A 13727-nucleotide genomic window follows, 5' to 3' on the forward strand; every position below is an offset into this window, starting at 1 on the left:
TTGCATAAGTGGAGAAGCAGTCTGAGTACTTACTATAAGCCAGATTCCGCTGTTCACTAAAAACCCAGTTTTGACAGCATCAAAACTGGCAGTCTTTCATTTTCTACCTTGCTGCCATGAGTCCTGTGAAGGTGTCATGGACAGGGTGTGTGTGTGTGTGAGTGACAGAGAGAGAGAGAGAGAGAGAGAGAGAGAGAGAGAGAGAGAGAGAGACCTTAAGAAGGAGTTTGGGGAGTTAGATCTAGACCCTTGGCAGGGTGGGCATAGAAGATTTTGACCAAGAGACATCTGTTGAGATCTGCCCTCCAAAGGAGGCTCAGGAAAACTCTCAGAGGTGCCTTCTGTTATCTTTGTTCCAGACACACACTCCTCAGCTTTACCAGCTGAGATGTCTCCAGTGCCCTCCCGGGAAACAGCTGGGAATACATTTGATGCCAAGCTGGCAACTAGGGCATGGAGATGCCAGTGTGCACAAACCTCACCTAGCCAACCCACTACAGAAGGAGTGCCCTTTTGCCTGCCTAGCCTCAGGGCTCTGGCTGCTTGGCTTGCTAAATGTTGTGCCCTCCTTGTAGCCTTATTGGAGTTCACCGATTGGGTCTGCGTTGCTCCGGGACAGGAGGAAGGAAGTCAAAATGACACCGAGGTTGGTTCAAAGAAAGAGTTTATTCTGCTCTCTGGATAGCAGAAGGCACCTGCATGGTGAGTCCACAGCAAGTACAAAGAAATGACAAGTTTCATGCAGTATATATATCCTCCAGGCACCCTCTCCCTCCTTCCAACCACGTCAGCTTGTATACGTAGGTTGACATCACATATGTTCCTGCTCTGGTACTCTCAACCATAAAAGGGATTTCCTTCCTGCACTCCTGACCATAAAAGGATATTCCTGTTCCTACTCCTATCTTGGAGCAAGAGGTCACTACTTCCGAGAACATGCTCTGGCGTTAGTCCCAGACTTGGGTCTCTGCGTCATTTGTGGTCAGGACATAAGATATGTCTGTGTCTGTTCTACTGGTAAAGTCAAGGCCAGTCTTGCCGTCAAACTGATAAGGGAGAGAGCTGTGTTCTTGTTTTGCATTTGCTCAACGGCTAAAGTTTATGCATTTTAGCTAAGGAGAAATGGGGATTTTGGTGCAGTTTAAAAACTGCCTGCACAGTCAATTTTGGGTTTTGGAAACCCATTCCTTCATCCTGTCCCTCAAATGGAAGGTGCAAGGGGCTTGTCACTTGTCGGTTCAATATTTTAGAGCGTGCCCAACCATGCCTTTGACCTCCCATGTAACCGCTGGTTCTTGCAACCTGTAACTTGCCTTACGTACCATACTAATCTTAAAATTAAAGCCTTTGGGAGTCAAGAGTTCCAGATCCTCCTTGTAAAGTTAACATATAAGAGTGCTGGAGGTGAAATAGTTAAACAAGTTACCCAATCAGAACCCAGGGGGGTGGAGTCAGAGGGACTATAAAACCAGCTCTGGGAGGGGCTAAAGGGGAGTTTGTTGGGAGTTGGGTGGTTGGTTGGAGTGGGAGTGAATTGGGATAGAGTCTGTGGGGAGGTTGAGTTAGTGTAGCAAAATAAGTTGAGTCAGGAATAGTTAGGGACTAGGAAGACAAGTAAATATCTGAGAGGTGGTTTAATGAGTAAGAGCAGGTAGCAGAAGTTATAGGTCTGGCTAGGCACCCCATGATTGTAATAGACCGATACCGTTTATGAAACCACACACCTGTTAAACTGCAATAAATAAACAGAAGTTTATGTTCCAATTTAACCCTGACTGGACTCAGTATTGTACCAGGTAGGGCCTGGGTGGTGGCAGTGAGAAATAAAGTGGTGGCACAGGGATCAATAGACGATGCAACGTCCGGGGACCCTATCTGATTGCCACACTCCTTGGATGCCTCCTTGTGCCCCAGCCTACCGTGCTCCCTCCTGCACTTACCTGAGGCAAGAGATTGATTGCATCCCCGTTTTAAACATGCAGAGGCACCTCCCCGATGGAAAATCCCAAAGACGTATCACGCTCAGTTGCCCTATCTGTGCAGAGGCCAGCAAAGTGCTGTTGCCGTTGAACGCCAATGCCGCCACCTGCAGAAAATTGAGACATTGTGGGAAAAGGTACCCTGTGGCATTAAGCAGAATTGGATTCCTTTCAGGAGAATTATGTGCCTTTTACATAGGAAGGAACTGCCTGTTGCTGCTCCTCTTTCAAACCACACCAATTTGCCCAACAGGAGCTGATCAAAGAGCTGAAAGGTAATCAAATCCTTATTATGGGGGTTTTATTAGACTGGTAACAGAAGCATGAAGGTCTCCAGAGAATGGCTGTTGCTGCTGTAGCCTCAACCACCACCTGCTACTTAGCATTCACATAGAACTGGAAGAGCTTCATCTTCACTTACAAGAGCCCTGTAAGGTAGGCTGGAATTATTATTCCCCACGTTGCAGATGGTGATAGTTAGTGGTGGTGCTAAGGATGAATATGGCTTGCCTAAAGCCCATGATAGAATTATAGAATTGCAGTTAGAAGGGGCCACAAGGGTCATCTAGTCCAACCCCCTGCAAAGTAGGAATCTTTCACCCAAGGTGGGGCTTGAACCCACAACCCTAAGATTAAGGGGTCTCGTGATCTACCAGCTGAGCTATCGGTACAAAGGCAAGATTTCAAATGCAGATTTTCTGGTCCCCAGCTTAGTCTCTCAGGGCTCTCTCCCCAGGGAACGTCACCCGGTGCCAACAATGGCATGTTTTCGACAGCAGGCAAACATGTTCCAATTCTCCAAGGCTTCAAGGGACGTGGTGCTTTTGGGGGCCATGGTTTTGTGCGTGTGCTAGCGTGTTTGTAGTGGTATTGCAGTTGCATGGAGGATGGATGCTTTTCCTTTTATAATTTGTTTATTGTACATGAACATTTTCAACGTGTCATATTTTAAACTGGTACACTATGTTTTACTTCAAGACTTCTTGTTTGCAAGAAGCAACTCATTCATTAATTAGTCATTACTCTCATCATCAAGCTAATTGATATCCTCTTTTTAGTAAAAAATAGATATGACCCTTTTGCCCAGAGTTAACGCATGTTTTTAGGGGCTATAAAATTGAATGGGGGCATTTGGTCCTATGGGTCTGAATGCCCCTTAAGTGCTGCCACTATCCCCTTCTAGCCTCAGTTATGCCTGTTGCCCATTCTGACTTGCCCAGAACCTTGCGCTGAACCCAATGGTCATCCTTGGCTTAACAAACTACAGTTTATTAATGAGTGCATCTTCATAAACAATAGTTTATTACTATTAGTATATTCATAGTATTATACCTGTAGATTTCACACAATACACACAGAGAGACATGCAGCAACGACAAAGGTATTTTGGAAGCAATATGCGGAAATGTACAAGGTGTACAAGGATATTGGACAAATAACACAGCAAAAGAATGCCTGCCCCTTGCTGTTTATTAACAGCTGCAAAAACTGCATGCGCACAATGATCAAAATCAAAGAAATTAACTTTTGCGAATTAAAGCAGGAAGTCAGGCTGTAGATATGAAATTCTTTAATATAGGGGTGGGTAACCTGTGGCTCTCCAGATGTTGCTGGATGCTGACTCCCATCAGCCCTAGCCAGCAGAGCCAATGGTCAGGGCTGCTGGGAGTTATACCTCAATCTGGATGACCACAGGTTCCACAACCCCACTTTCACAACAGCTGGGTGAAGTTTATGAGATACCGAAATACTGCTTCTAATTCTACCCAAGTCTCAGAATGCATTCATCTGACGTTATGAAGGCTCCTGGTGCATACCAGGCTTCTGCAACCTGGTGCCCATTCCTGGCCACTGGCAATACTTGCTGGTGCTGAGCAGAGTTGCAGTACATAACATCTGAAGATCCCCAGGTTGAGAAGGACTGGTGTATTTTTAAGTCTCTCCTGTATTTTTATTGACATGTGGAAAAACAAGACAAAAGAAACAAATATTACCTTATCAGTGTGCCCAGCAAAGAACCGCTGTTTGCCAGTGTCTAATGCAATTGCTATAATCAGAGCATGGCAGGGGTAGACCACCACAGATCCATTTGCAGCCCACAGAGCCTGGGTGACAAAGACAAAAGGTCAAATGAGAGACTTCTGCAGGGAACGGACTACACTTCTTGCTTGAAGCATTAAATGCCAAATACGCATGATGAATAAATTCAAGCATACTGACCCATTTGGTACTGAAGCCTCCAAACCCAATAACCCTCTTCAGCTTCAGGATTGGATCTGGCAAGAGCTTCTGGAGGAGAAAAATCAACCCATCATCAGATTTAAGATACTCTGCTAAGGCCAGGTCTATGTATAATAATACACTGAAGTGAGTCTCCACCTTTTCCATTCAGGAAAGGAATCTTAACATGCGTAGAAGTTTCCTGTAAGGCCGTGTTACCCAACCAAATTATGGGATGGGAGAGGCCTCTCCTTGACATAAGGACTGTTGTTCTGTGGCAAAGCGCTTGCTTTTCAAGCAAAGGTCCCAGATTCAATCCCGGGGTAGGGAAAGGTCTTGTTGGAAGATTAAGGACAGATAAAATAAATGGCGACCTCACACAGTGCATAGTTAAACTATGGAACTCACTCCTGCAGGAAGCAGTGATGGCCGCCAGCTTGGATGGCTTTAGAAAGCGGAATGGACAAATTCATGGAGGACAAGGCTCTCCATGGCGACCATCCATAATGGCTATGTTCTGCCTCCAAGGTCAAAGGCATTATGCCTCTGAATATCAGGTGCTGGGAACTGCCGGTGGGCAGAGTGCTCTGGTTAGCCCGTGAGAACAGGATGTTGGACTAGATGGGGCACTGGCCTGATCCAGCAAGCTCTTCTTACGTTCTTAAGATTTCTGGCCGAAAGGCCTGGCAAGCTGCTGCCAGTCAGTGTAGATAATGCTCATACAGATGGACCAATGGTCTGACTTGGGATAAGGCAGCTCCCTGTTTCCAGTAGCTGCTCCATGCACATATGGCTTGTGGCCAGAATTGGAGGGTCAGCAGCCACTGCTAGCGCAGGGACTGATGTGGGCAGCAATGATCATAGGAAAGAGGCCAAGACTCAAGAGATCCACAGCTGCTCCAGCCAACCTGTGGATTCAGAATTGATCCTGATTTGCTTGCACAGAAAGCTTTTGAAGTGGTAACGCCATGGCCAGTCTTTATTGAGCCTTACGCCATGATTTGTTTAAGCGGGGTGTGTGTTACATGACAATGAGCATTTATCCTGATTTGTTTACAGGGTATTTGCACATCTTACCATTAATCATTTGTTCATATCAAACTTTTCAATTCATTTCCTCACTGCTTTTCAAACCATTAATAGTCTTGTTCCTTTTTAAAGTGGATCTGTTACACCAGGGCAGTGGTTTTCAACCAGTGCCCCGTGGCACCCTGGGGTGACTTGAATGATGGTCAGGGGTGCTGTGGGCAACACTGGTCTCTGTCCCTGTTTCCTTCCCATCCTTTGATGCCCTCTCACGTCTCTGCTTCCCAAAGGCTTGCACAACTGGGGTTTTTTGCAGCAGCCCTGGCTATATGTTCCGCAGGTGAAGGATCACCCTGGGAGGCACCTCTCTTTAGTGGGGAGGAAGCTCACCAGAGACCAGGGATGGCAGCAGCAGCTGCCTGGAGGACTCCCAAGGAGAGGGGAGAGGAGGCTGAGGGAACACTCCAAAAGGGAGGGTGTCTGATGCTGTCAGCTCTGCAGGCAAGGGTTGCCATAACTGGACTCTTGAGCCCCACAGGGTTGCCGCAGAAAGAATGGATTTAGCTGGTTAAGAAAACAATGCACTCAAAAAGTTTGAAAACCTCTGCACCAGGGTAAGAAGAGTGATTTAATCCACTATAAATATGCAAATCTAGAGTTTCAGTTTGTGCCTGAAACTCTCCTGCAAAATACTGACCGTCTGCAGCTACCAGTGGCTGAAGAGGCCTGATGTAGCTATGTCTGTGAAATCAAGACATCTCTTCCAGGTAGCAAGGGGAGATGGGAAGTTAAAGAGTGGTACTTTAAATAGCACTAAAAGGCAGGATCTCTCACCATGCAACGAACTGAGTCCTTGGTGGAGATCACCTTTGGTCCCATCGCTTGTGCACACACATCCTGGAAAGAGACAAAATAAATTAAAATGTTGGCATGGGAGTCAAGAACCATTTAGGGGTGTGTTGTTATTTATTAGCCCTCCAGATGTAGTTGGACTGGCCAGCATGACCAGTGGTCAGGATGAAGGGGGCTGTAGTCCAACCTCTGGAGGGCGGTGGGTATCCCACCCATGTCATAGAGTGTTATGCACTCTTTGTGCAACCTTATAAAGTTAAAGTTCAGTCTAGTGGCTATATCCCAGATGGCTCTCCATAACATAGTTTCACTGCACATACTGTATTTTTTACTCCATAAGGCACACCTGACCATAAGGCGCACCTATTTTTTTAAGGGGGGGAGATTCAAGAAAAAAAATGTGGCTCTTGGGGGCTTTTGCGGGAGGTGGGGGAAGTGAGAGAGCCTCGCTCTGTCCCTTCCCCCACCTCCCACAAAAGCCAGGGATAGCTGCGCGAAGCCTCCCCAGGGCAGCAGGATGAAGGCTCCCCGCTGCTCTGCGGAGGCTTCACAGGCTACCCCAGAGCCGCTCAGGAGCTTGTGGGGCTGGCAGGGGAAGCCTGGCTTCCCCCCACCGACAGCCCCAAAGAGCAGGTCGGGGAGCAGCGGGAAGGCTGCCCACAGCCTTCCCGCTGTTCCTAGAGCTTGTCGGGGCTGGCGGGGGAAGCCCGGGTCCCGTCCCCCAGCCCCAGGGACCACGCATTTGCTCCATAAGACGCACAGACATTTCTCCTTAGATTTTAAGAGGGGGAAAGTGCGTCTTATGGAGGGAAAAATACGGTAATACTCTCACAATCAAGCAAGAGGAAGTAGCCATTGAACACTTCTCAAGCAAGAGGAAGTAGCCATTGAACACTTCTCCTTACAGAGATAAGAGTCATCTTGCTGCCCTGGAGTCCTTTGGAAGGAAGGGTATTATATATCTTCCCCTTAACAGGTAAGAGGTTCTCTGGGAAGCAGCAATGGTAGCTCTTTTGCTGTCTCTTTCTTGAGGACTAGCAGATAAGTCTTCCTCATCTGACCATCTTTTCCAATCAAAGGTGAAAACAAGCTACGGATTTTTTATTCTAGAATGTGCACTCAACAGTCATGGCTATGGTGCATGCTTACCTCATCAGAATCAACACTGACAGCATGAACAGTAACATCCCCATTTTTGTGGGCGTAAACATGAATGCTGCCATCGCCCTCTGAAGGTGCTGGGAGAGAGGAATCCCCTCTGGCCTGTGGTTCTTCCCTCCAGCAGGTCTGGTCCACAGTGTCTACTGTCTGTAGAGGGGCAGAGGTTGCCCGGTGAATCTTGGGGATGCTCTTTGTAAGGAAGGGAGACCGGCGAGGAGTCTGAGAAAATGATAAGCGTTGAAAAGCAAGGGTCACAGTCACAAATCTCCAATTTCTAAATCAAGACCCTTTGCCAGATGCAACTGCTATAGAGCACTGCTTCCTGGAAAGGCAGGTGCAATCCAATTCCAAAATATACATGGCTCTGAGCAAGAGAAATAGCTATCAAGGCATACTCACTCGCTTCGGACTGGTAATTTGTTGAATGAGAGACACTCTGTCCTGAACAGGCTTGCTTAGAAATACTTCCTTTGGAAGCTGGCCAACTGGATTGTCTTCTACATGAGCAACTGAAAGGACAAGCAGAAGACATGTGACAACAATTCACTGCAGGTTTGCTCAGAAATAAGTCCCACTGCATTCAATGGGGTTGTGCTGTCAGATAATCATATCTAGGCTACACAACCTCACCTGGGACTTGCGTCAGAATAGATATGTAAAAGATTGCACCATCAGGTTCTTGAAGACCTCTAGGGGAAATTGTCTGAAATGGGAATCGATTCCAGGACCAGAACAAGCCACACATTGATGCAAAAAGGACTGTATTCTATTGCTAACTTATTTCTTATTGAATTCAGGAAGGGAGAGCAGACAACTTCTGGAAGCAGGCCTGAGTGCAACAATGTTCTCCCCAACTTAGGATTCCCAGAAGCTGGTACGCTGCCTCCAACAGTGGAGGTAGAACATAGTGATCATGGCTAGTAGCATCTTTTAGTACAGGGTTAGCCAATGTGGTTCTCTCCAGATGTTGCTGTACTACAACTCCCATCATTCCTGACCACTGTCCATGCTTGCTGGAGTTGATGGGAGTTAAGAATATCTGGAAGGCAGCACATTGGCTACTCCTGCAGTAGATGTTTTGCTCACATCCACTCTCATCTGGCATAAGATGGTCTGTGTTGGATGAATTTTGTCCTGGGATGAAGAACTTCCATTCCCCTATAGCCTCCCTTTTTTTCTTTTTTGCCTACCTGCAGCAGGATTCAAAGTGCCTTTTTGAATAGAGTCAAACGGCATCTTGGACCCATCAGAAGGAAACCTGAGCAAGAAGATCAGAGAAATGGTGACTGGTAAAAAGTGTGGAATGTAAGGAAGAAATGGTTTTGTTTCACTGGCTCAAAGAAGGATGCTGGACTACCAGACAAAAAACACAGTTACACTGACTATGACCATTGGAATGTGGCCAGATGCAGCAAATTCTGCATGTTGCAGTAAACAATGTGGACAAACCAAAGAGAGTGACCACATATCAAGATACTCTTAATGAATGGTTAGCAGCCAAACGGCTTTCTTCGGGGAGCTTTCTGTATTTACACAGATATGCGGAAAATATCTACTTCAAAACCCCAACTGCAGTAACAGGAATACAGCCCAATGATGTTCCTTGGTCCCAGCACCATAGAGGTGTTTATCGGGATCTTGCCCAGTGCAGTATCACTGCCAACACTAAGTTCTGCAGGGGCACCTCTCTTCCTACTGAGCTATGTGCCAGACTCCAGAAGCTTCTCGAGAGCAGGGATGGTAAAAAGCTTATTTGGTTCAGTTGAAATCTCCTTGGAGTTGGCTAATGTTTGAGTATTCTAGTGCAGTGGAGTTGGGAGACCAGGGTTCAAATCCAAGCTCATGCATCTCACTGTGCAACCGCTGGCCAGTTACTCTCCTTCCCTCAACCTAACCTACCTCACAGGGTTGTTGTGAGGATAAAATGGGGAGCAGAGAACCACATGCACCACCTTGAACTCCTTAGAGGAAAGGTGAGATATAGATCGAGAACAACAGAGGTGCATCTAACATCTTCACTGTACAGCTTTTACCATATGAAGACACACCTCTTTACGCTGGTCTTTAAGAGTTAAAAATATTTTGTTTTGCAGGGTCTCACCTCTTTTGCTGAACCCATACTGTTCTCTTCTGGTTGGAGCAGTTTTACTCTCTAAAATTGTTGGCTGTTTGGTTTTTATAACTGTTTATTATGTTGTTGTAACCTACCCTTGGACCTTCAGGTGAAGGGAAGGAAGAATTCTTATAAATTGATAAAATATGCCAAATCTTAGCAAGTTATGGAAACACAATAGTCAGAAGCATACATGAACTATAGAACTGCTCACTCACAACACACACATGCACACACACACCATTTCTTTAACCTGTAAAGGAGAGGTATACCAGTTACAAAGAGAAGCAACGGAAGAAAGCTGGCATCCCACGAAGAACCACAGAAATACAATTCAACAAACCGTACCTAACATAATCGTAGAGGTCATGCCAATTTTCACCTTTCGGCACAGGAAATGTCATTTCTCGTGGCATGGGGGAGATGCCCTGCGTTGCTAATTTGGACTGATGAGCCTCAGAGGAGGTCACACCTAAAAGCACAGAAAGGATGAAGGAGGCAGAAGCATCATTTGTTAGAAAAACAGCTTGCAGAACTCCAGTATCGACCTCTAGAGAACAGTATTACACCAGCCCAATCCTATGGTATGCAAACTAGTCAGTATCCTATGACTGATTGGCAGACTGGGGTCTGTTTGTGCTATAAGTCTCAACAGCTGGAATTCATGACTTCCAATTAACAAGTGGGGCTCGGCATGAACATGTTGCAATCTGGAGTGTTCAGGGTTCCAAGCAACTGGACTGCATTCCCTGCTTTCTCAATTTTCTTCCACATTTCAGTTAGTATTCCATGCCCACTGAGGACGCTCCATCCTCACAGGTCTATAGCTGTAGGTGGTAATTCTTCATTTTGGATTTTGGGGTGAATACGAGGGGGACAAACTTGTGCCCAGTTACATAATGATCTTTGATTTTCTGATGTTGAAAAGGCTGTTCCATTTTGCTGCTAATGAGGCTGCTTGAAATGTGGATTTTTTTTGTTTTTCCATTTGATTTTCTTTCATGATGTTCTTTTTTTGATATATTGTTACACTATGTTTGTGTTGTTTGAAGAAATGTTGTGAGCTGTGTATTCCCCCCCCCACACACACAAAGTAAAGTGGCATATAAATGATCTAACTAAATAAATGCCCTAGATATAAAACGGCTTTAACCATGAGATCTTAGCAACTATTCATGCAACTATTAAGTCAGTGATCCTTTACGCAAGTTCCTTCTAATTCTCACCTGGATCAAAGAGCAAGTCACTAGTGAACAGGTTTTTCACCAGCAGGTTGGAGCAGAGCTTGACACTTTTAAGATGGCTATAGCTTCTGTTCAAGTACAGAGAGAGGATGTAGCGGAGGTCGAGAATCAGGCAGGTCCACCGCACACTGCTGGGAGCCAGGCCCACCAGGTCTAAAAGTCAGAAACACACCAAGGAAACACCTGAATTTATATAGACATTCAACACACTAAATCTCAAACCTTACAGGCAGAATGGGCTTCACGCATTAGCCCACTTCTAATTTTCAAATGCTTTGTGAGGAAGTGGCTATGATTGTGAGCTGGGATCCAGGTAAGTACCCAGTTCAAATCTCTCCTAGGTCCCAAACTTCCTGGGGACCCAATAATCTTTCAGTGCCTGCTTCCCATATAAGGTATAAGCATAATCATCATGGTCTACTTTAAAGGACCCTTAGAAGGATTGCTGTGATGATATATAGGAAGCGCTGGGAACAGTCAAAGGTGCTATTATATAGACGCCCGAAGCAGTATTATTTTGGGGGTGGCAAAGCTTTGCTTCTTCATCCATAACCACGTTCTATTCTCCCTACCAGATCAATTCAGAGTCTAACCAAAAACCTAGATTCTCAAGGAACTTTTAATTTCAGCCACCAGCATCCTGAGGACCAAATCAGAAGGTATTCAGAGCTACCTAAGCTTGCTGAGCAAACAGCAATTTGGTTGGTGGTCTTTGTGTTTTACCTTGCTTGGAAGCCTTGGATGTGCTTTCATAGACTGACCCTCTGGCTGCCCCACAAATAAACGGGAACTGCAGCCATGTGGCAGTTGACTTGAACTCCTTAAAGAGATTGGAAAAGGAAATGCGGACCACCTGGCTGTCCTGGAAATAAAGAAATGCAGACTATTCACATGGGTTGGCTATTTCAATAGGAAGGCAGCAAACACCCAGTTCTTAAGAAACAATAAATATCAATAACCATGGCTGATGAAAGAAAACCTACATTTTAAGCAAAGCTACATACTGTGACCTGTGTGGACCAGTGATGGGCAGAAGGTTAGTTCAGGATCTACTGAGTGATCTCTGGATGATCAGCAAGGTGTTCTAACTCCCAACGTTTTGGCTCCACCTTCTCTGAACTGTGTTCATTCCATCTTAGTATTATAGCAACAACAACAATTCAACTTTAAGAACTAGTGTCTGAGTTTTTATGGCTCCCCCATCTTCCCGCCTCATTTCCTTTTTCTTTTTTTGTTATGCCTTTCCGACTGTCTGTTGGTGAGGAAGGTCTTTTATTGCCCCTGATTATATGTAAGCTGCTCTGGAAGGCTTTTTGGCTGAAGAGTGGAGTAAAAAAAAAAAGTTAAGATTAAACTAGCAGTGTGAAGGGTTTCACTCGAACTTTTCTGTATGCACAGCAACTGCTCTATAAGTGAGCCAGGAAGTGGGGAAGCTCTGCCGGGCAATGAGTCTCCATTCGTGTCCCACAGTAATCTTATTCCAGAGGCCCTCTGAGTTTACTTCAGGCCTATCTTCTTTGACAACCGTAAGGACTAGAACTTTGCATTTCATAAAAGTGAAAGCTACAATGCTCACAAAGCCAAGTCTGCAAAGGTGAATGGATCAAGGACTCCAAAGAGGATAGGCCCACTCGATGGTACCACAAAAGGTACTGTAAGAGATCTGCATTTCCTCAGACCACCTAACATTGCCCTCTTGCTCATTTCATTACACAACTGGTCATTAATAAATAGGAGAGAAACTCTCACCCACCTCTGTGGCAACGTCCAAGTGCACCACGAAATATTTGGTCGGTGCCGGCTTGAAGAGGATGTAGAGGTAGCGACCGGTGAGACCCAATGACTGTGTACTGGTCTTGGGGAGCTGGAGGTAGTTACTAGCAGGCACAGCACCACTGATGCGATACACCGTCCCTTTCAGAGTCTTGTCCTGGACATAGGAGGATAAAATAGATGGAACAGCTCAGGTAAAAGAAATCAAGTCACACAGAAGCTGGAGTACAAGGCTGGAGGAAACCAAGGATGTATGTAGCATAATGGCAATTAACACAGCATTAAGGAAATATCAGCAAAGGACTTAGTGTTCCATTTCACTCTCCCTGATGTGATCCCCAAGTGGAGGGGGACAAGGATCCAGTTCAATTCCCAGAAAGCTCCAGGTTTGAGACCTCCAGCAGATGGAAGTCCTGACACATATGAAAATGTACATGGCTTTGGTGGGAAGGCATATGATGCAGAAACCTTCCTAAAGCCAAACAGGTCTGTGGCTGGCCCAGCCTTCTTCAACCTGGTGTAGTGGGTCAGTACGCCTGGCTGTTGACCAGAAGGTTGGTGTTTCAAACCCACCCAGGAATGGCTGTGGGCAGGATTCCTGCACTGCAGGGAGTTGGACTAGATTACCCTTGGGGTCCCTTCCAACTCTACAATTCAATGATTCTATGATTACAGGGGTTTTGGACTACTACTTTGTTGTCCAGATATCTGGAGGCAAAGGTGCCCTTATGCATGCTACTTTTGAGTTCCATTAGGGAAAGGCAGGATAAATTTGTCGCTCTTTCCATCTCCCCCCTATTCATGGAAGGGAGAGCTCACATGCAGCAGTGGTGGCAGTGCCACACTTGGTCGTCTGCAGGCTATTTCCACTCACCACAGGCGACCAGCTGAGTGTTAATACCAAGGCTACGTTTAACTACCCAAGAAAGGATCAAGAACTTCTGACACTACCATAAAGGTTGTCACATCGCCCTCCTTCGTGGACCTTTTCCATTCCTCAACTTTAAAGTGCTTGAAGATGTTTAGATAGGGATGCTGCCACACTGTAGAGAAAACAGATCAGTTAACCCACAAACAATGTGATTCCTGCTATTGAAATTACTTCTCTCTCTTTACACAAAGCAGGATTGTCCCTATGCTATCTTCTAAAATTAGAATTAGCCTCCTAAACAGAAGGACAGCTATGAGTCCCAGTGGGGGGGGGGGGGTTGCATTTTCGCTAAAATGATCTCATTCTCTCAATTTTCCCACTGTTAAAGATAATCAGTAGAAATGCTATCTTACTTTCCAATATCAAAAAATGAAGAAAAAGAAATAAAAACTTAGCCAAGGTATATGTGAGAAGGTCCAATGCCTAAA

General features: G+C 45.6%; 1 protein-coding gene across 1 annotated transcript in view; it reads right to left on the reverse strand.

The window, feature by feature from the left end:
• WDR90 (WD repeat domain 90) overlaps positions 1-13727 on the reverse strand; it is a 47110-nt gene that overhangs the window by 31384 nt on the left and 1999 nt on the right. The window contains exons 2-13 of the mRNA XM_081170131.1: positions 13320-13411; positions 12349-12525; positions 11319-11457; positions 10578-10748; positions 9700-9823; positions 8429-8496; positions 7638-7747; positions 7227-7457; positions 6060-6122; positions 4200-4268; positions 3974-4084; positions 1941-2086 (exon numbers count right to left, since the gene is read on the reverse strand). Of these exons, the coding sequence (XP_081026257.1) occupies positions 1941-2086; positions 3974-4084; positions 4200-4268; positions 6060-6122; positions 7227-7457; positions 7638-7747; positions 8429-8496; positions 9700-9823; positions 10578-10748; positions 11319-11457; positions 12349-12525; positions 13320-13411 (1501 nt within the window). The remainder of the gene's footprint in view (positions 1-1940; positions 2087-3973; positions 4085-4199; positions 4269-6059; positions 6123-7226; positions 7458-7637; positions 7748-8428; positions 8497-9699; positions 9824-10577; positions 10749-11318; positions 11458-12348; positions 12526-13319; positions 13412-13727) is intronic.

Source organism: Podarcis bocagei (assembly GCF_964188305.1).
Source record: "Podarcis bocagei genome assembly, chromosome: 14".
NCBI lineage: Eukaryota > Metazoa > Chordata > Lepidosauria > Squamata > Lacertidae > Podarcis > Podarcis bocagei.